General features: G+C 33.2%; 2 protein-coding genes across 2 annotated transcripts; both read left to right on the top strand.

Annotated features, from left to right (window-relative positions):
- Positions 1-899: 899 nt before the first annotated feature.
- On the top strand, positions 900-17,841 carry LOC128208354 (QRFP-like peptide receptor). The gene is made up of 3 exons (XM_052911912.1): positions 900-1,345; positions 15,861-16,272; positions 16,803-17,841. The coding sequence occupies exons 1-3, from the start codon at positions 900-902 to the stop codon at positions 17,478-17,480; spliced, it is 1,536 nt and encodes a 511-aa protein (XP_052767872.1). The 3' UTR covers positions 17,481-17,841.
- A 1,664-nt stretch (positions 17,842-19,505) lies between these two features.
- LOC128208353 (uncharacterized) lies at positions 19,506-20,461 on the top strand. Its single transcript, XM_052911911.1, has 3 exons — positions 19,506-19,587; positions 19,814-20,015; positions 20,209-20,461. The coding sequence occupies exons 1-3, from the start codon at positions 19,530-19,532 to the stop codon at positions 20,459-20,461; spliced, it is 513 nt and encodes a 170-aa protein (XP_052767871.1). The 5' UTR covers positions 19,506-19,529.
- The last annotated feature ends 1,028 nt before the right edge of the window (positions 20,462-21,489 follow it).

Genomic DNA, 21,489 nt, shown 5'->3' with positions numbered 1-21,489 from the left:
AATGATTCACATAAAAAGATAGGGTAAACAAATTCTGGATCAAGTTGGATCAAGCGATGAGGTTAAAAGGTACTTGGCATAAAATGTAGTTTAATATGACTTCCTTAGCATACACTTGTAAAGATATGAATAATCTGTTTAGTGGCATTTGAAGGGTCTTTTGAAAGTGAAATATACGAGTTAACATTTTTATGGTTTGTAAATACGGTTTTGACAAATAGTAATAATACTATACAGTTTAACTTCCGCTGAGGTAAAGCGGTCGTAGTGTGAACAAAATCTCTGCGGAATTCCACAAAACATTTATTCTGAGATAATTTTGACATCCATTTCATTGAAAGTGTTTTACAAAATATTTTAAAACGATTTCATGTTTCTAGTACACAACTTTGACGGATTTAGTGCCAAAAAATGCCTTAAAACATCAGTTATAGAGAAACAATCATATGGTTGCTCAATAGATGCGGCGCCCGTACATTTTATCTTGATATATGAAAGTAGGGACGGCTGTCAGAGACGAGAAGGATGGCGATGCTGAGGCGATTAAAAGAAAGACGATATTGAATTTACACTGTGCTGCCCCTCCAATCAGGCTTCGAGGACGCTGGTGGTCGCCTCTCACGAGCGAGCCTCGCAACATTTATCTCTTACACCTGACGACAGACGGATGTCTTGTCGGGAATCGGCTGATGAAATATTCAATTTAATTTTATCTGTATGACAGAATAAACATTTATATAATTATGTAACAATTTGCGCTAATTTCTTTTTTGTGTAAAATAGATATCAACATAATCATTTGTATATATATATAGGTTGGTATTATATTTGAAGGTTTTAAATTCCTTGATCGTAATAAACCACGAAGAGTACGTCTTTGCATCAGCAACACTTCAACAATGGAGGATTATTTAGCTTACAATACTACCAGTGTAGAAAATTCATCCTATTATGATGATACATTCTATGATAGTAGCATGGATAGTTGCGAGTTCAATGCGATGGAACCGTACAGGGACTACACTCAGGTTGGTTGGGTGTCCGCAATTATGACATTTGCCTACGTCCTGGTTGCTACGCTGGCGTTGTTAGGTAATCTATTGGTGATCTGGACTGTGTGGCGGAACTCGCACATGCAAACGGTGACTAACTACTATATCGTGAACCTTGCCATTTCCGACCTGCTCGTGGCGGCGCTTGTCATGCCGCTCAAGCTGCTAGAGTACCGCGCCGAGTGCGAGTGGCACATCTTCCGGAGCGATGGGCTCTGCTCTGTCGTCTACTACCTTCTTCCGGTTTTCGTGTTTGCCAGCGTCCTGACGCTCGTCGCCATATCCATAGAAAGGTAAATGTTCATTTAATGACAGCTTTGTTCTTAAGATCCACAATATAGTTATCGATTATGATTGTTTAGTGTTTTTATCTTATCGGAAAGAATGAGATAAAAAAACACGAAACTTAAATATCTGAAAAATGTGTCATATATATATATATATATATATATATATATATATATATATATATATATATATATATATATATATATATATATATATATATATATATAATTGTCTGATTAAAAAAATGTATGGGTTTTAAATGTAGAGGGCTTCAAAGAAGTATCAATTTCAATGGCCGTTTAATGCCAACCAAATGCAATATATATCTATTAAAAATAAAAACCAATAGCATTCAAAAGTTTTTGGACCAAAAATTAGTTTGGCAATGCATCTAAAAAAGTCTTATGTTATCACTATTTCACTCTATAGTATCGAAATTGCAGAAAAAATACAGTTATAGCATAGAAGAGTATTTTGTTTTGTGGGTTCGAACACACGCCGGTAAAGTCAAGAAAAATAGATAACAACCGGCTAGTCCACATGCCCACCGGTACTTTAACCAAAGTGGTGGATATGTTGATTTCTTAAGGATACATTGACAAAATCTCGTGATAATGTCAATCAACCAATCTCGCAACACCACAGCCGTTATTAATTTTCAATCGCGTTATAAACGCTAATGAAAATTGTGGTCTTCAAAGACAACATTTGAGCAAATATCAATTTTTGCTGAAGGGTTCCAGCATTTGGTATTTTTGTTTTAACACTCCTTATGATTTGCCACACTTCGTTTATTTCGTAATAAAATAAAAGTGCATTTTACAAACCATAAGCGAGTTACTTTAATAGCTGCAGATGAATTTCTGATGTTTAAAAAGAGGTCATCAAATAACTTCACTTGAAACCTTGTCGTCATAACAATTTAATCAAGAATCGTGTATAGAATGCCTTTAGTAAAAAGTTCGTTAACAACCACATCACCTCAGTCAGGCTAAAGTTTTATGAATCATTTTTATAAAATCCTTTATAAGTTAAATTGATATCACGTCCAAGAATTATCTTGTTTGATGAAATATGAAATTGATATTTACTTATAAGCGCTCTAAAGGTTTTTCTTGTTCAATACATTTGCAAAACAGAAGGAGTTTCTGCATTTTAAAAACATAAATAAGATACCCGATGTATTTTAAAATGCCTTTAAAATATTAACTATTGAGTTTAAACTTCACTTATAGAGAACGAGATGCTGAATTTAAAATCGAATACCTTATAATTTCTTTTAAATGCATAATACCAGAAATATGTAAACTTTACATTCGCCAAAACGCTGTTTCTGTCAATATATTTTCAAATTATTAACATTTATATTTTCAAACAATACCTATTACATAGAGAAGTACAATTATAGCATATATAATCTCATAAAAAACATACAATGTTAGCTATTTTGTTTATAATATATATCCCCATTCTATCATACATGCTTGTCATGAGAATAAAACAACCATGCTCATTTATAAAACCCTTCCCTGACAAAAGTTTTGAATAACTGCTTAGCAATCACATTTAATGTGCTCAATCTACTTTGATGCCCGTCATTTGATCACCGAGGATGAAATACTGTTTTTGCCAAATGCAAAATAATTTCTTGGTTCTATCAGGTCATATGCAGACACGGAGTAATTTACGCGCCTTTTCGGAAACAAATAAAAGTGCTGTTAATCTTCTCGAAACTCTCAAAGGAAGATCTATTGAATTAACTTATATGAAAATGTATTTTAAAAGGACCAGATTTTCTCGGAATAGCTTTTCTATTTTTTTTTGAAAGAAATATGTTTATTCATATATTCAATTACTGATGTGTAAAATAGTTTGATCAAATGTGTTGACAGAATAAATACAATTTGATCTTTAGGAAATGTGCATTTGCCAGATAATTAACTTTAAATCAATTTCCGCAATATCCGCAGAATAGTTCGAATGATACTAGTTATTTTTGGTCGAGACGCAGTCACGTGACAAACCATAGTCAGTGATATTGAATGTCAAAATTTGATACTGAATGGCAAAAAGTGGCATTGAACAGCTAACAAGAAAACCTTTCTTGTTCTCAGTTATGTGAGAATACAACCAACCATATATTCAAATTCAATCTCAAATCAATTATACACATTACTTTTTCCGTCTAGAACATAGGTCTGTGCCATTAATAGTCAAGTTTTGTTTGCCATTAATCAACATGATGTCACGTCATTGACTACTGTGATAGCTCCATCACTCCTGCACTACAACTGGACATTATTGTGACTGCTTTCACAACAACAACAAGTGACGATATGAAGAGCATTAGATGTACTTTTAGAAGGATTATCACTTTTAACATATACTCGAATTTGCCCAAGGTGTCATTAGGTGTACTTTTAATAGGATTACCACTTTTAGCATTAACACGAATTTTCCAACGGGGCATTTTCAAATGAAAGGTTAAATCACAAGCTGTCTCCACTCTGATATTTTCCAGATATCTTCTTATGGGCATGTCAAGCTTAAAGCATGCTCTAAAACCTGCGCGGTACAAAATTAATTGATATGGTATCTGAGGCTAAAACTATGTTGGAAGGTCAAATAATTGTTAATGTCAGTTCTCATGCGTAACAAGCTTAGTTAGCTGGCTTCTTTTAGCTTAAATTCTGACTAAATCTTGAAATCTGCAATTTAAAAACGTTAATGACATACCCGATTTATTTAGAAATGCCTTTATATTTGTTATTTATTGATTTCGAAAGTCACTTTTAGAGAACGAGATGCTGAATTCAAATCCGAATGCCTTACAAATTGTTAAATGCATAATACCCGAAATATGTAATTTTTACATTCGCAAAGTGTACTGTTTCTGTGAGAATCTTTTCAAATTGTTATCATTTATATATTTTGAAACAATACCTAGTACATAGAGAAGTACAATTAATCCCGGACAGAAGTTTTGAGTAACTGCTTCGCAATCACATTTAATGTCCTCAATTTACTTTGATGACCGTCATTTGATCACCGAGGATGAAAGAATGTTTTTTGCCAAATGCAAAGTATACTTTTCGTTCTATCTGGTCATATGCAAGCATGGAGTAAAATATACGCCTTTTCGGAAACAAATAATAGTGTTGTTAATATATTCTCGAAACTCTCAAAGGAACATCTATTGAATAAGCTTATTGAAATTTTAAAAGAACACTATGTTCCCGGAATAGCGTTTTTATTTGTTCTGTAAGAAATATTTCTATTCGTATAATAAATTCCTGGGGTTTGAAATAGTTTGATCAAATACATTGACAGAATAAATAAAATTTGATATTTAGGAAATGTGATTTTGCCAGATTATTAATTTCAACTACAGAAACAAGCTCAGTAGCAGAAAAGGTTAAACATAACCCGTTTTTATGGCACTGGGTAAACGCCAAAGACATGGAACATAAAAACAAAATATCACAAACAGGAAACATGGAAGAACAGCACAAAACTCCACAAACAACACAGTGCATACACACTATATATAAATATATAGGTTTAATAAAATATGTTTAAACTAAATATATAGGTATGTTTATCAAGGATTGTTAGGTACCGCCTTGGAACGGTCAGTAAAATGTAAATTTACTGAGGTTTTTAACCTGAGTTTAAGTGCACAAACCTCACTCTTATCCCAACAATCCTTAATAAAGAAAAAACGCAAAAGGTAAATCTTATCAAAGTATGCATTAAATTGAGGAAACGTTACAATAGAACATGTCTGCCTTCCTTATAAAATAAAAGGTTTAAAACTGTGTGAACATAGAGTTTCAATATAAAAAGCATCATTGCATTAAAACTGGGAACAAATAAAGAAAACATTGTTAAAAATAAAAGCGACATATATTAGCTAATCTTTTCTTCCAACTGATTACCTATGTAAAATATTTGAAAAAATGACGTCACATGCCAAATCAATTTTCTCAACGCACGCACAATAGTTCGAATGATAATAGTTATTTCTTTGGTCAGACGCGGTAACGTGACAAACCGTAGTAAGTTATATTGAATGTCAAAATTTGATACTGAATGCATGCAGAAAGTGGCATTGAACAGCTTACAAGGACAACTTTCTTGTACTCAGTTATGTGAGAATACAAGCAACCATATATTCAAATTCAATCTCAAACAAATTATATACACACTTTCTTTCAGTCTAGACCATAGGACTGTTCCATTAATAGAAAAGTATTGTTTGCCATTTGGTCTTTGTACATTTTCGCAACAAAACATGATGCCATGTTATTGACTGCTGTGATTGTTACATTAGTTTCTACTTCACTACAACTGTACATTATTATTGTGACTGCTTTCATAACACCACGTGGCAGGTGTATTTTAGTAAGATCACAACTTTTAGCATTAACACGAATACTCCCAATGTGTCTTTTACAAATGAATGGTTTAATCACAAGCTGGCTCCACTCTGACATTTTCCAGATATCTAGTTATGGGCATGTCAAGCGTAACACAGTGCTATAAAATGAATTCCAAACTTGCGCGGAAAAAAGATAATTGATATGGTATCTGAGGTAAAAAATATTCCGGAAGATTGGCATTAATGTCAGTTTTGTACGATAATTTACAATAACTTAACAGAGGTTCCTTTCTTGCAGCTTTTTCCGTTTTTTTTTCGACAGTTCTTATGCATAACAAGCTTAATTAGCTGATTTTATTTAGCTTAGATTCTTACTAAATCTTTAAACAAGAGAACATTCTTTATTAATCTTTAATATAGGAAACAAAGTTGCCTCATGAAAATATTACAATAATTATACAAATAAATAAATAGTAAGCTTAGCATAAATCTGTTATTGATGTAGCGAAAAATTGGAAACAAAGAGAAACATACATTTGTAGTATCGAGGTCTAAGTAATGGAAATATATTTTATATGATACTGACTTATGTCTGAATCCTTTACCTTATACAAATCTACACCCCACTCATATAAAACAAGGACACATCAAATAAAAAGAAAAACAAAACAACAACATTGGCAAGAACGTTTTCAAGAACACAATATACAACTGATCCATTTGGAAGATCCCCGCTCTCAAAAATTCGATTGTTTAAGTGGAAATAAGTCTTGAATCCGCAACATATACTAGTTATTTTTTTATACTACATTCAAACCAAAGGGGACGATTCCACACACGCCCACATTATACTTATAGTCTATTATAGTATATTCCTTTTTCTGTTGATGTAAGGAAGGGTGTGTTCTGCAGCCGCCATTTAACACAATGCGACGTATACAGAACATCACGTTTCGTTACACAAACTTTCATTCATCATTTTTACATGGTGAATTCCTGAAAATTAATGACTACAAAAGTGGAGGTAAATTGCTCAGCATTTACTCATGGAACTAATTTTAGTTGGATATCAGAATTTAACAATGGTCGATCGATAGTCAGTTATTAATGTTGTAGTGCTTTATATATGGCTTTCTATATTGTTATCTCGTAGTTATGCTTTCGAGATCACAGCAACTATACAGAAACACGAATATGACAATAAAGACGTAATATCACATCATCACATTCACGTTATCTTAGTTCCGGGATAACCGCAATGGAAAAGTTTGTTTTAAACAAAACACGTAAAGCATACACACATCCATTTTAATAAATGAGTATAAATATAGTAAGCCTACTCATCTTTTACCTTTATTAATACATTTTGGCACTAAAAATAAATCTTTCATGGACAGCCATAGGTCTTTGGTTTTCTGTGGGAAAGTCGTATGCAAAAAACAACAACATAAATTGAAGCTTAAATCTCATAAAATGTGATCCAAATTAGAAATAATTGTAGTTAATTGATCAAATTACTGACGATATCACAACGCTGTTTAAAATCTCCAGAAGTGTTTTAGGAAAACGTACTAGTCCGACGAAGTTGACGATACAAGCTATTTAATAACATTGTAATGATTCACATACACACGAAGACGAAAAATAAATTCAAGAAATCGTTTTGAGACAAGATCCAGTTTGTGCTGGATATAAAATGAAAGCTTATACCGCACTGGGGGATAGTATGTCATCTATATGGCCAATGACTTTGGATCAATATAAAGAACACTTAAACCTTTTGGTGATGTTATTAAAGCGTGGATATATAAAGTTATTAAGATTGATCGGTTCTAAGATTACAGAACCTGAATCATACACTTCAACATGTTCTGAAGAAAAATAAGAGACTGGTGATACAGAAAATTTGTAAATGAAATATAATTTAACTGTGATCCCAAGTTATTGAAAATACTGATTGTAAAAGCTAATATCGCAACAAGCTACCAAAACAAAAATAATAATGATTTATTGGTTAAATGGTCGTGTTTGTGGTGCTTGTATTTGGTGTTAATACGTAAGTGTCTCTAGCACATCGCGTGTGGGTCATTGTCTTGTTTTGAGTTTCCGACAACTGGTCTTGTCGCTGTAGTTTTTATCGTAATTTTGTAATAAGAGGCGGGTTACTTTACATTCCGAATAGTCAATTTCATAATGATATAATCGTAACCATTAAAGTTAACTAAACTTTCATCAATGCATCCTTGTCTTAATGATTGCAGCTGAATGATTATCAAAATGATTCCTCCAAACATTTGGTTCAATAACGCTGAATAAATTTAATTAAAAAAATGTCAATTTCCTATTATCTTTCGATTATGATTTCTTTGAAGAGTTAATATAAGAGTCTTAATAATTGCATTTTTAAACTGTCGAATAAGTTTATGTCTTTATTCATATCTTACTGAATTTGTTATAAAAGTGCCTTCAGCATTTATTATCGTAATTTCATATTTCCATATATTATATAGCTAACGAAAATTCTTGAAAATTCCTTTATACAATAAGCATTGGTCTATGTGTTGGACGTTTGGGTGTGGATTATAGGATTTCTACAGCACTAGTGAGAACAAGAAACTAACTTGTGGGAACAAAATACTGTTAGATGACAAGATAATAAAACAGAACATAAAATTTTGGTTAAGTTTGCTGGAACGTGCAGAATCTGTTGCAGTCAATATCCGTAAATGTTTAGTCTAAATCAATGTTTTTAGATTATATTGGCTGTCAATGTATGTTATAATTTCAGAATTGATTCATCTATTGATTACACATGTTTTATTGTTCAAGTTGAAATTCTGTAAGAAGGCCATTCATCTTAAGTACATCGCATTAGTACTTTTATTTTCATGTACACACTTTCGCAGTTGCATGTTTGTGATATAATACAGTACAGTTCTGGTAGCAATAACTTCGAAACCGAAAATAATGTTAAGCGTAAATGTCATATAAATACAGATCTCCGATGGCTACCTTTCGATGTCGTACCGCACTGCTTAATACCGGTCCGCATGGAAGACTGTAAGCTCGTGATGGAATCTCTCCTATTTGGACTGGTGATGGTCAAACCTATATGCATGTCCTTATTCAATGGCCATACTATATGTTTCTTGATATCATTGCTTTACAAAGGGGTTATATATGTAAAGTTATGGAAACAAACTGTATTTCTTTCATTCTAATAGCAGTTGAGGCAATGTAGTGTAAATGAAGAAGATTTATTTCATATCCAAAAAGCCATACGGCCCATGAGGACAAACACAATATTTACAAATATTTACAATGTTATTTATATTTCCTCGTAAAAGAAATAAACCCATTCACCCACCAGTGAATATGTTCGACACAGCTATTCTTTCTGTTGAATCTCACAAACATCTTGGCATTTTTCTCTCTGATGATTGCAGTTGGTATGCTCATATTAACTACATCAAAGATAAAGCTTGGTCCAGAGTTAATATAATGAAACGTCTTCGTTATCTACTTGATAGGCGGTCTCTGGAGGTAATATTTCTTTCCTTTATTAGGCCTATCTTGGAGTATGTAGATGCTACCTGGGATAATTGTACACAATACGAAAAAGACGAACTGGATAAAATACAAAACGAATGTGCACGTATAGTAACTGGTTGCACTAGACTTGTTTCTCTGCATTTACTACAAATTGAATATGGTTGGGAAACTTTAAGTACTAGACGCGAGAAACACAAACTTCTTCTCTTCTTTAAAATGAAAAATGGTTATACGCCAGATTACTTGTCGGTTTTGGTTACCCAGACAGTAGGACAAGCTTCATCAAGAACACTTAGAAATTCATCCAATATGTCTAGTTTCCGAACCACATCTTTGTATATAAATTCATTCCTTCCTTCTACAATATCTGCATGAAATTCTCTTCCAGTTGACGCAAAGGCTATAAACAATATCGATGGTTTTAAATTATACCTCCATTCTGATAAGCCCAAAACACTTAGAATATTTTATTACGGGAAACGCCGGCTTCATGTCCTGCACACTCGCCTACGCAACGATTGTAGTTCCCTGAATCACCATCTCTTTGCTAAAAATATTGTTCCCTCACCATTGTGCATGTGTGGAAGACAGGAGACTACATACCACTATCTCTTTATTTGTCTTCTCTTTACTGAACAAAGGCAAAATATGTTTAATACTGTTCAATCTCTAACTGAGGTTACCCTCCGGTGCTTACTATTTAAGGATTAACATTCGACATGTTGCATTTTATTGGGGTATGTTATGCAACGGGGCTGTTCAAAATGGGTGGAGTCCGAAGGAGTCCACCAGCATTTTGAACTGCGCCATTGCATACCATACCCCAGAAAAATGCAACATGTCGAATTTTAATACTTATATTTACATTTATTTAAGTCTACATTTCTGCTAAAATAAATTGATTGTTCAAGAGTATTTTCTCTTTTTTCTTTCTCTCGTTGTTTTCAACGGTGGGTAAATTAGAACAGCTATCGTAACCTAATTTAATACGACAATGAATGCACAGATAAAATAGTTCCTTATTTATATGTTTATTTTCTATCTTTTTAAGGTCAAGAATTTTATAAATACGTATTTTTGCATAAAATATGTGTTTTCGGTCCGTTGTCGTGGTGTAATAAAACGTATAAAAATTCCTGAACGTTATCGGTAGAAAACGTGCAATATTCAGTAAATTCACGTGCCGTTAATGCCCCGTGTTTTGTTTTACATATGCGCATGGGCCCGCATCATAACAATGAAGGCTGAGCGACCTGGTTTCTGACCAAAAGTTGGTCAACGATGCAAACTTTTGCACAAAAACATATTTTAGCATATTTAATGTAGCTGCATACAAATACCAAAACATGAAATAAACCACATATAGCTTACATATTTTCTGCTGAGTTGTCTTTTCCTGGCAAGTTGATGTGTTTACTAAATATTTTTTTCTGCAGTTGTTTTGACTATTCAAAGCACTAAATTATGTCTAAAACGACTTACTCCTCCGAACTTTAGTTATTGCTGTCGATTTTATTCAAAACATACGACTTATATGGACATGATTCCATTACGTCGTATGCAATGAACAAAGAAATTTTAAATATTTTTTCTCTGATGCTGAAGATGCTGTACATTTTATCAAGAACATGTTTACAAAAGTTTCAGGATTAAATTAGTTATCAAAACAAATAATGGTTAATGTAGGACTGTATAGGTAATTAAATGACTACCCAATAGTTATTGTGTGTAAATAATCCCAGTAATCCAGTCAATTTTCGAAAAAACAACACTTTCAAAACAAATGAACACTGCAAAAAAGTGGCGTCGAAACAAAATGCAGCTGCCGAGTTATGTTGCGGCCCGAATCGAGCTTAATGTAAAACTTTTTCAATGACATCACTCATGACATCATACAACACCCGTTTCAGAGGTTATTTTGAACTAACTGTTTTTTGCATTTTCGTGACATTTTACAGCCTTTTTAAACACAAACGTTTCTTCAACTGTTCCATCCATCATGAAATTATCTACATTAAAATCAATCAAATTATCGTTGCTTATTTTGTTTTAACTGCTTTACTACAGATTACAGTTTTGCATGTTGCCAATAATTTTACTACGTTTTCATTGAAAAAAATAGTTCCGTAGTATATATGCCCCGCCCATTGGTATTATTGCGCCCAATGACAGGACAGAAGTATCGAACAAACGCACGCGATATCGATGGGAAATGCCATTGCACTTTATACAGAAATAAAGTGCAAATGATAAATAACAACCATCGTTAAGGAATGAAGTGTGAATGTAAATATATGGTGATGACACACTGACTGAAGAGCAAAATAGTACGCTGTTTGATGCAGTTCATCTTTTATATATTTGTCAAAAAGATTTGAAAGCCAGTGATCGACTCAAACCACCGACACTCACACATCTTTTACTTTGCCTCTCCTTTTTTTCTTCTTCGTTCTTTCTCATAATATATATTTTTTCTACCTCAATACAGTTGATAAGTTTAGAATAAAGTTGTTTTTTTTCTACAATAAATGTTTTTGCATTTAACGTCTATCATTCAATTGCCTAAATTTTAAACATTATTTAATATGAGCTTGTATATTAATATGATTATAACTCCATCACTAGTATCCGCCTCAAATGCTAATTGTAATTTATCATAACAAGGAAAGGAACTCTATTAGTTTATTTCTACCGTGTCAATCCTGAAATTTGATTATGTCTTTGTATTGAAATGTTGATAAATTTTGCTCGATAAAATATGTTTAACCCAAATATTTACAATGGTACAATGAAGCTTCTAAAAACTGTGGTTTCAATTTGGATAATCTCATCATTGATTTATACATACGTTGAACGTGTCAAAAATATGTTTTAGGTCATTGTGAATTGGATTAACTTATATGAAAATGTTCAGGTATATTCTAAACAATTCAAAGGAAATGTTTTTCAAATTCTATAAATATCCAGAAAAATAATAATTGTAGAACATTCTAAACATCTTGACAAGTTATGATTATCAGTGAAAACATTGTTTATTTACAATGAAGAACTTCATTTAAAATACCCTCAAAGTATTCATCTTAGTTCTACACCCTAAACTAAATGATATAAAAAAATTATATTCCTTTGTTTGAAGAACATCTTTTCGTTCAACACCCTTTCTCTATATACATTGTCACAGACCAGCATCAGTTAGCCTGTTCATCCAAACCTCAAGAAACCCACGATAATCTTCAGCTAGAGACTTGAATAACGATACAAAATGTAGTTCTTGGTTATAAATAGTTTTGACAAAGTTGCATTAAAATGCAGAAATTAATTGCTACGACAGACTATTTTCAAATAGTACAATCTACGAAAAATGCATATGTCAACATACCAAACTCTATAAAATCAATTACTTAAGTTTTTGAACGTTGGTGGTATACTGTATAAATGTTACAAATAATATAATGAAGCATGTAGAACACGACTGGTGTTTAACTTGTTTTCATGCAAAGTATGATGTAAAATGGACAAGAACATAACGCAATGAAAAGACAACCCCACCAGAACGTGAGGACGAATCTACTCTTACTAACGAGGTTTATCATGGTGTTTCACTGACTTCTAATCATTACTTAAATGGTTAATATTATCATTTTATATCTAAGAAAATCAAACTGACATAACTTTACAAATATCAAAACCTCATACGATGCAAATATGCACTTCTTGTGTAAATGGCATCAGATTCTTGGAACCGGTACGTAGTGTGAACGCAGAGGGGAAGTCGGAGGAACAAATGACGATCATAACTTCCCTGAATTTCTTAAAGTTAGGACATACATGTTTTATCTTTGAGCAAATACTCTTAGGCCAATTTGTGTAAATCCTTTTGGCCTGAATACAAAAAATAAAAACTACAATGACAAACTTAACAAACGACAAAGTACGCACATTCAACAACCACATTACATACATATCAAAATATCGTTATCAGTAAAGATAAACTCACGTTCACTGTGATCTACTTTAAGGACAATGTCTAAATCATACAGAATGACCCAGTCAGCACTCTAGGGGGTAATTTCATCAAGAAATACATTAAACAGTAGTACTCCACTGCTGTAAATATCCCCTAGCCTAGAATTTACCTGTTTCATTTGATTATCATTTTATTATGTTTCTTCCCTTTAATTAAAACATGTAGACAGCTTTACGTCTATAGAAGCTGAAGCACAAGAAGCTTCGCGATGCGTTTTGATAAAGGCAATTCCAAACAGTATGGTGCCTTATTCTTGGCTATGTGAATTGAAGACCCTTGATAATTAAGCGGTTTTGAAGAGTTCACATATAAAATACAATCATTATACGAGATTATATTAAGCCCCAAGACAATCACGTTTTCCAAGTAAAGGAAAATCCCAGAAAGTTGTTCCAAAGAAATTACATCGTTAACTGTGAACCTTTGTATTAAAACGAAGTATGCAGTTGTCTTAGCCGCATTCGTCACCTGAATAAGATATATTTCCCTATTTGTCCAGGGTCTTAATTATGATCGATCAAAATTAGACGCACATGCTATATATTACGTCATTCTCTTGTCCAGCTTATTTCCGACTATGCGTTAAAATATATGCTGTATTCAATCAAATCCAAGTCTTGACGTCACGGTTACCGCACTGGTTAACAGCTCTTGTCAATTAACAGACAAGGACAGAGCAAGTTATATTTCTACATATATTAAAATAATATTCTTTGACTTCAATAGTTTGGTAAACAGGACAACCCTTTCCTGACAAACCGTTTACTTTTACAATTATTACGAACAACACACGTTAAGTGAAATATGTGAGCGTTTTCTTTCCAAAACTCGTCTTAAAACTTTCCTTTTTTTCGATTTTGGGTTACCGACTCGATCATATTTAATATTGGTATTTGTAAATGCAACACAGGATTTTGGCCAAAATTCAATTTTTACGTAAACTGTAGACATTTTAGTACAGTAGCAACTTTGAACCAACATTTCGTGATGCGACACGTTGTCATTGACATTAGGTTCATCTATCAGCCCGTTGAAGCTAGAACGCAGTACCTGTAACTTGTATTATTATGATACTCGAATTACGATTTTAATTCGTGTCTGAAATATTTCGCAAACTATACGCAGTCGGGTGATTGTGTAATTTGCTGAATTATTATCAACAGACATTTACGAGTGTTTGAATTTATATATTGTGTTTTTGTCTAGCCTCTGTCAAGCGAATGACTTGGTTTGCGAATTTGTGAAATACTGTCATCTTATTTGCGAACATATACTTTCAAACACTTAATCATGACACTCAAACTTTATAAATGAAGATATGAAAATGCTCTAATACTCCCTGTTATATAACGCGGTTTGTGTCGATGACCGGAATAATTCAAACTTCATTACGTATATAAACCCCTCAAATGTCTGATTTTCTGAGAAGAATCATGCAGATTAAGTGTTTTGTTCAAATATTTCGATATGTACAAACCTATCTAATTTCTTATCGACGCTTTTGCCATTAATGATCATTTTCATCCGTTAAGTACCTTAAGAATTCGCTGTCTATATTCTAAAGATGAAAAAATAACGCACACATAAACTAAGTTCTGTAGAAAACGAATCCCACGTTCCAATTTCCTATCGTTTTTCGAAGTTGTTTGCAATTTATGAAAGATCCCGAAAGTGTAGATAGCAAGCCATATGGAAACTACTTCTTGCCGTATAAGACGCTAATATTAAAGCTGCACTCTCACAGATATGCCAATTTTACAACTTTTTTATTTTTTGTCTTGGAAAGATCAAATTTTTGCGTAAATATCTGCAAACCAATGATAAAAGACGACTGGCAAAAAATCAGATCTCAGATTTCCACATTTCCGTTCGAAAATTAATGTTTTACGGCTTAAACCGTTACTAACGGGTTTAGAAAAATGCATAAAATATCAATTTTTGAACATAAATATTAAAATTTGCGATCTTATATTTTGTCAGCAGTCTTATATAACTGGTTTCCATGGATTGTCGCAAAAAATGGCTAGTTCCATGACAAAAAATAAAAAAGTTGTCAAAACGCTCAATCTGTGAGAGTGCAGCTTTAAGGAAAACAATCAGCATAAATGGATATATTTCCACCTGCATTACAAAAAAAGGTTTATTAAACTTGAAGGTATCGGTAATTTCCGACATATAAGTATGTGCTTACAGACAAGATACACAAAGTTTATTTATTTCCATCCATAGGAACCGCTCTACTTTATTAAATTGTCAATTCAAAATCTCAATAAAGCCGATGACCGAGATTTTTTTATGGGGGGGGGGGGCACTGTTGCGCTCCACTTCGACCTCAATGTATAAACCGATCTTCTCGTCCTTCGGGATCATTTCATAAGTGATTACCGCTTTTGCCGCCAGTTCTAAGAGACGTCGACATTGTTGCTTATATCAATAGTTTTAATAGACAATCTCAATCAAATCGAGATCGCCTTTTTGTGCTTCTGGGGAATCACTCTTCAATGATTTATATATAGCTTTATCAAAACAGATTTCCAAGAACAGTATTCTATTATTTCAGGTACTATGCTATTGTTCACCCGTTGTCAGCGATGAAAGTGAACAGCAAGTCGCGAACTCGTAAAATCATCGCTGTTACATGGGTAGTCCCGATCCTGGTGGCGTCTCCATTTGTCTTCAGCAGAAGTTTGCCTTTCACCATTCACAGCGAGCTTGGATCCATATCAAGAGAAATCTGCAATGACCGTTTTGATGAAATTGACCTTGCCTTGTCTGGCGACCCTGCACGCACAGGGGATTTTCGAAAAGGCTACTTTCTTTTTCTCTTCTTTGTTATGTATTTGACCCCAAGTGCTATTATTTTTATCACGTGTGTGAAGATTGCCATTAGTCTTATACAACCAATAAACGTGGAAAACTCCATTTACGGACGAAAGGATACGAATAGAAGACAGGAGGAGAACAAACGAAAGGTAAATTAACCGTAAATTATTTTTGCTGATAGTTCAAGTTTCCCCATTTTCGACCTAGTTGCTGTGTCGTTATTGTTACGTTTTCTCATAAATAGATACGTTTTCTTGAAATCTGATATGCTTTCTTCAGGTGTCTTTTTATCTGTGCCATTGTTGTAAAGTTAGATATAAATATATATTCATAAGCGAGTTATTTCATTTGTGTGCAACGAAATCGTGTTGTCTTAATTGTTTATGTGGTCGAAATATTTTGGAAGAATGGAATTGTTGCCGTTCAAACTATATTTGAACTGTTTAACTCATGTTGAAGTCCTAAGTAATATAATAGAAACTACAGGGTCATTAAATACACAATGATCAAGAACTAACAGACATACAACGTCACACGACTTCAGACACAGATAACTCGCGGATCAAGAATTTAGGAAATGTTGGGTCCACACTATTTGACTAGTTTTCTTTGAAACACAATGCCTGATACATTAGCATATACTTTATTGTTTGACATGTTGAAACCTTTCCAATTGCAGGTGGCTCGGATGGTGGTCGTTATCGCCATGACGTTTATCATCTCCTGGTCGCCCCACTACCTGGTCAGCATCATCAGTCAGCTCCAGCCAAATAGCTTTCTGCGGGAGGGCCACTACATATTCACAATGCTTGTAACTCATCTCTGTGGCTTTGTGAACAGTTGTCTTAACCCTATCATTTATACAGCCATGAGTCAGAGGTTTAGACGCAGTTTCAAGGACATTTTAGGTCGTATTATATACTGCTGCACATGTCGACTGTTCGGACCATACAGAGTAAGGTATGGTCAATCTCAGAGGTTTACGTCCACCTTTCGACATACGTTATCCGAGACTGACCCAAACCACATCGCTATGAATGACCACGTGCACAGGAACAACACAGCGTTGACTGGACATAAACATCCGTCACAAAGTAGTAGCGGAACTGACTCAGACATTCGGGAGTTACGAGAAGAGGAAAAGAACATTGTGAAGAAATATGTATTCAAAAACAATGGTCATATTTGTAAAGCAGAAGATATTGTTATACAAAACAATTCCCCATTAAATGAACCTGATTCGCCTTTGAAAGGGATTTTAAAGAATGGTACAAGATATGGTGAATATCAAAGCAGTGTCCTTTGTCAAAAACAGTTGTGCAATGGAGATCATGTCGCGAATGTTGCAGACGTTTAAATGTTCAGTTTTTGCTTGTTCATTCAAAGCCTTTAATTTTACTTAAAGTTAAATCTAATTAAGCCCTGTTTAAGCGAATACCTTGTTGTAGACAAACATGTATTGTCAACAAGATGGTACAAATGGAAATATAAAGAGTCACGTTAAATACGACTGGACACATTAATAAACAAACAGGCTTTATACATGTATATTTAAAATCATTATTTGTCTTCATAAATCTTCAATCAATCACCCATGAGAATCTATATATCATCGTAATTTGTTTTGTTTTGTACTATCTATTGACTTGCCCTAAAGTAATTGATAAAGTTATTCAGACGCGTCATTATGTTTTATATGTATAAATATACTTTAGTCATGTGTGAATTCGAATACAATTCCATGTATTATATACTTAAATTTTTTTTTGAATATTCTTTGATAAATAATGTCTATGTTCTTGATTTGATATCTACTTTTAATGGCTATGTATTTTTTTCTTACAATAACAAATTTGTACGATTATATTAATTACACATATCTTTCTAAACGTTTAAAATCTTCGTCGACGCGGCTTCAACATCTGTTATAAAGCTTTGGAAACTATAGGGACACGCCGAGCAGCAAAACAACATACACTGATATTTTTTATAGATCATGGATAAATATAAAAGTCAATCAATCGTTTATCGATAAATGTTGAGGCTACAGCCGTTGTCAGCAAAAGAAAGAATCTCTTGGGTTAAACCAGTTGTTGATAAATTGAAAGTTGTATTAATAAATATTTGGGCCACCGCTGAAAGACTTTCATTGCGTAAAACCGGTTTTCGAGCGCTCAGTTACATTCTAATCTAAATATTTATTATTCAAAGCAAATATATTTCTTTAAACATATCAGAGATAGGATTTACTTTATGGAAAATGGAAACAGATACCAATGTTTACATGTTATAAGGAACGGCAAATATCGGCAAAGATAACATACATTTTGAGTTTAACAAGTGCAAAAACGCTTCTAAAATATGTGTTGAACTGCGCTCATTGTAAAGCACAACATCAGATTCAAGTTTGGAAAGCTAGTGATGATTAAATCTGTTGATATTTGGTAATGAGTGTTTGGGTTTATCACAGGCTGCTTTCGCACGATTCTGTTAGAAATGCGGACGAAATAATTATCATTGGCATGTTTTGAATTGTTTAAATAATCCGCAAATCTGCAGTGTAAATGAAAAGTTATATGTTTACAACTGTGAAAAGTGACTGTATGTTTACTATGAAAACAGTTCAGCTGAGATTGCAATGTTACTCTGCAAGATTCGATAAATTAATTAAAAATACAGGGAAAAGGCCGGTTGTCGAACATTCAAAAATAAACTTTTGGGAGCACAATGCAAGGGCCAAGAGTAATTGTGCATGCTTAATTTTCACGGAAGAAAAGAGACCTGTCTTTGTAAGAAAACATGTTAAGTAATGAAACAGTTTTCAGCGTATACTCAATAAGAACATTAATTTGATAGTATCGTGATAAATCTATCAAGTCCAATGGACTATAACTCGTCTAAACACTCGCTATGTTTATAATTATTATGCAAAACAAGACACGTACAATCCATGTTGTGTTTTATTCGTCTATATAGTTATCAACCATTGCATGTAAACAATACCACTATACAAGTTTAACAAGAAAAAACCCAATTTTTGAAAGGTTTTACATTCCGAGACAGTATATATTGTCGAAAGTGAATGTATTAAAAGAGCACTTTAGATAAAGATAACAAAACGAGCAAAACAGCTATGCGTCGGACGTTTTGGTACGCTAGCGGACAACAAAACCTTTGTAAAAGTTAATATGATTGGGTCATATCTGTTTGGTTCAGACAACACATATTCGGATATTTCAATTATAGTTTGTACACATTTTGAGCATAAACATTAGTTATTTTCAAGCCTAACATTACATGAAAAATGGACACGTGATATATATATATATATATATATATATATATATATATATATATATATATATATATATATCAGAATAAGAATAAGTATCTCGTGGGCTACTTCATGTGGAGAGTCATGACCGGACAGCACAGTACCATTGAGTATCTTATGCAAATACCAGGTTCGTCTTTCTAAGTCATTATAGTAAAAAATATATGCATGTTTTTATACATAAACATATAACGATTTCTTGAATACGAATAAATAGATGTATATTCACATTTGCTTATATTAAGATTTTATTCTCCTGCTGCTTTTACAACATCGTCTTTTTGTTTCTGCAACTTTAACATCGTGCAAAATACACATGCTCTTAATTAATAAATCCGTTTATCAAACTCTTGCAGGACATGCAAAATGCCTCGTGGATAGTGGGTTTGGAAATGTGAAGCGATTGTACAGGAGAACGGACTGTGAAAGCCTGGATCAGCTGGAGGACGTTGTGAACAAATCCTCATATTGTAACACAGCGGTTCGTTATCCAGCATGGTCTTGGAGAAACTGGAAAGGCTTCCTTGGCGATCATTTCAAAGCACTCAATGGAATAAGGTAACGTCACGCTCAATTATAACTCATAAAAGTCCCATACCTTCTACATAATGATTATGGTTTTACGATTGACTAAAAACCCATGTATAAATAATAACCGCAAATGTTACAGTATGTAATAAGTAGCCAATCTCCGTTTATTTATTAATAAAAATCGCTTGTTAATCAAGTGTCATGCATGATTAAATTTCAGGAAGTACCAGTACTTTCGATTTTCATCCACTGAGCCTGGTGTCGTTGTAGTAAGAACGTCGCGAGATGCAGAGGAGGACACGCTGAACGTTCTAAAGGATCCTGCCTTCCGGTTCGAGACCCAAGCCCGACCGGATGCTGTTCAAGCTGCAGGATTTAGCCATCCCAGACAAGAATCATTATATAAATGCGTCCGACCATACGCTCGGCCTCCGTACCAGGACATTTTATGCCCCGTACCAAACACTTTATAGCTGTGTATGCCTTGTCGTCGGTGATTGTTATTGTAAATTCACGACATCTTTTATAGATGCATATATATTTCAGACAATAACTCTAATAAAGTGATATTGAAAGGAAATGAAGTTGTTGATTTGTTTTTAAAAAGCAGTTTTTTGCATTCTGATGCTATGATTCTTGTTATTCTTAATTGTTCTTATGTTGCTAAGCAACGAAATAAAAATTGAAAATAAAACAATTAAAACGGTCTATGTCAGTAATATTCTTATGGATATATTTACTCATGAAGACAGGTGTTCGCTTCATTATCATAAAGTTTTTACGTCAGTTGTTGGTATTTCACACGTCATAACGTAACGCGTTTTCAAAAAATCGACGTTTACCCCTGTGCCACTTAAAATGGAAAATCTCAAAAAGGTTACAAGATATCAAAAATAAAATTACATATTTTTTATTGTTATAAACACACGTATATAAAAATGTAGAAAACTCAAAATCGATATTTTGGTCATTAAGACAGGTTTTGTCGCGACACGGCCCATATATATATATATATATATATATATATATATATATATATATATATATATATATATATATATATATATATATATATATATATATATGCACTAGACAATGCATGATAAAATAAAGAAGAAATAATTGTACTATGAAAGGCTGTCAAGTGTAATCGATAATTTAACAAAAATGAGACACGATGAATAAGATATGAGGCAAAAGAATAGTAAAGTTGAGTAAGCGATAATATGGAAATAACAAGAAGGATGCGGCAAGAAAAACGAGGAGAGTGGGGAATATGGACATGTCCGGTCAATGGTTGTTTCAAGTTTGTTTTAATATATGTAGGAGCGCAAAAACATTTTGTTTATCGAATATAGTCATGACTGATTTGGAAAATCATTATTTGTGTCTGAAGAATGGCTTTCTTTGATCCTAACAAAATCATTTTGAGACACAATTGCCTGCTATTGGATAACTGGTCAAAAAGATGTTTTCTTTGAGCATGATATTGTAGACAGGT

Source organism: Mya arenaria, chromosome 11, assembly GCF_026914265.1.
Source record: "Mya arenaria isolate MELC-2E11 chromosome 11, ASM2691426v1".
Lineage (NCBI taxonomy): Eukaryota > Metazoa > Mollusca > Bivalvia > Myida > Myidae > Mya > Mya arenaria.
The sequence above is the reverse complement of the archived record's forward strand: the minus strand, read 5'-3'. Positions and strand labels throughout refer to the sequence as shown.

Bases quoted from the DNA above. Each gene is read 5' to 3' on its own strand.
- LOC128208353 (XM_052911911.1), top strand. From the start codon at position 19,530: ATGTGGAGAGTCATGACCGGACAGCACAGTACCATTGAGTATCTTATG. The intron at 19,588-19,813 runs GTTCGTCTTTCT...AAACTCTTGCAG, and splicing joins GTATCTTATGCAAATACCAG to GACATGCAAAATGCCTCGTG. The intron at 20,016-20,208 runs GTAACGTCACGC...ATTAAATTTCAG, and splicing joins AAAGCACTCAATGGAATAAG to GAAGTACCAGTACTTTCGAT.
- LOC128208354 (XM_052911912.1), top strand. From the start codon at position 900: ATGGAGGATTATTTAGCTTACAATACTACCAGTGTAGAAAATTCATCC. The intron at 1,346-15,860 runs GTAAATGTTCAT...CTATTATTTCAG, and splicing joins GTCGCCATATCCATAGAAAG to GTACTATGCTATTGTTCACC. The intron at 16,273-16,802 runs GTAAATTAACCG...TTCCAATTGCAG, and splicing joins AGGAGGAGAACAAACGAAAG to GTGGCTCGGATGGTGGTCGT.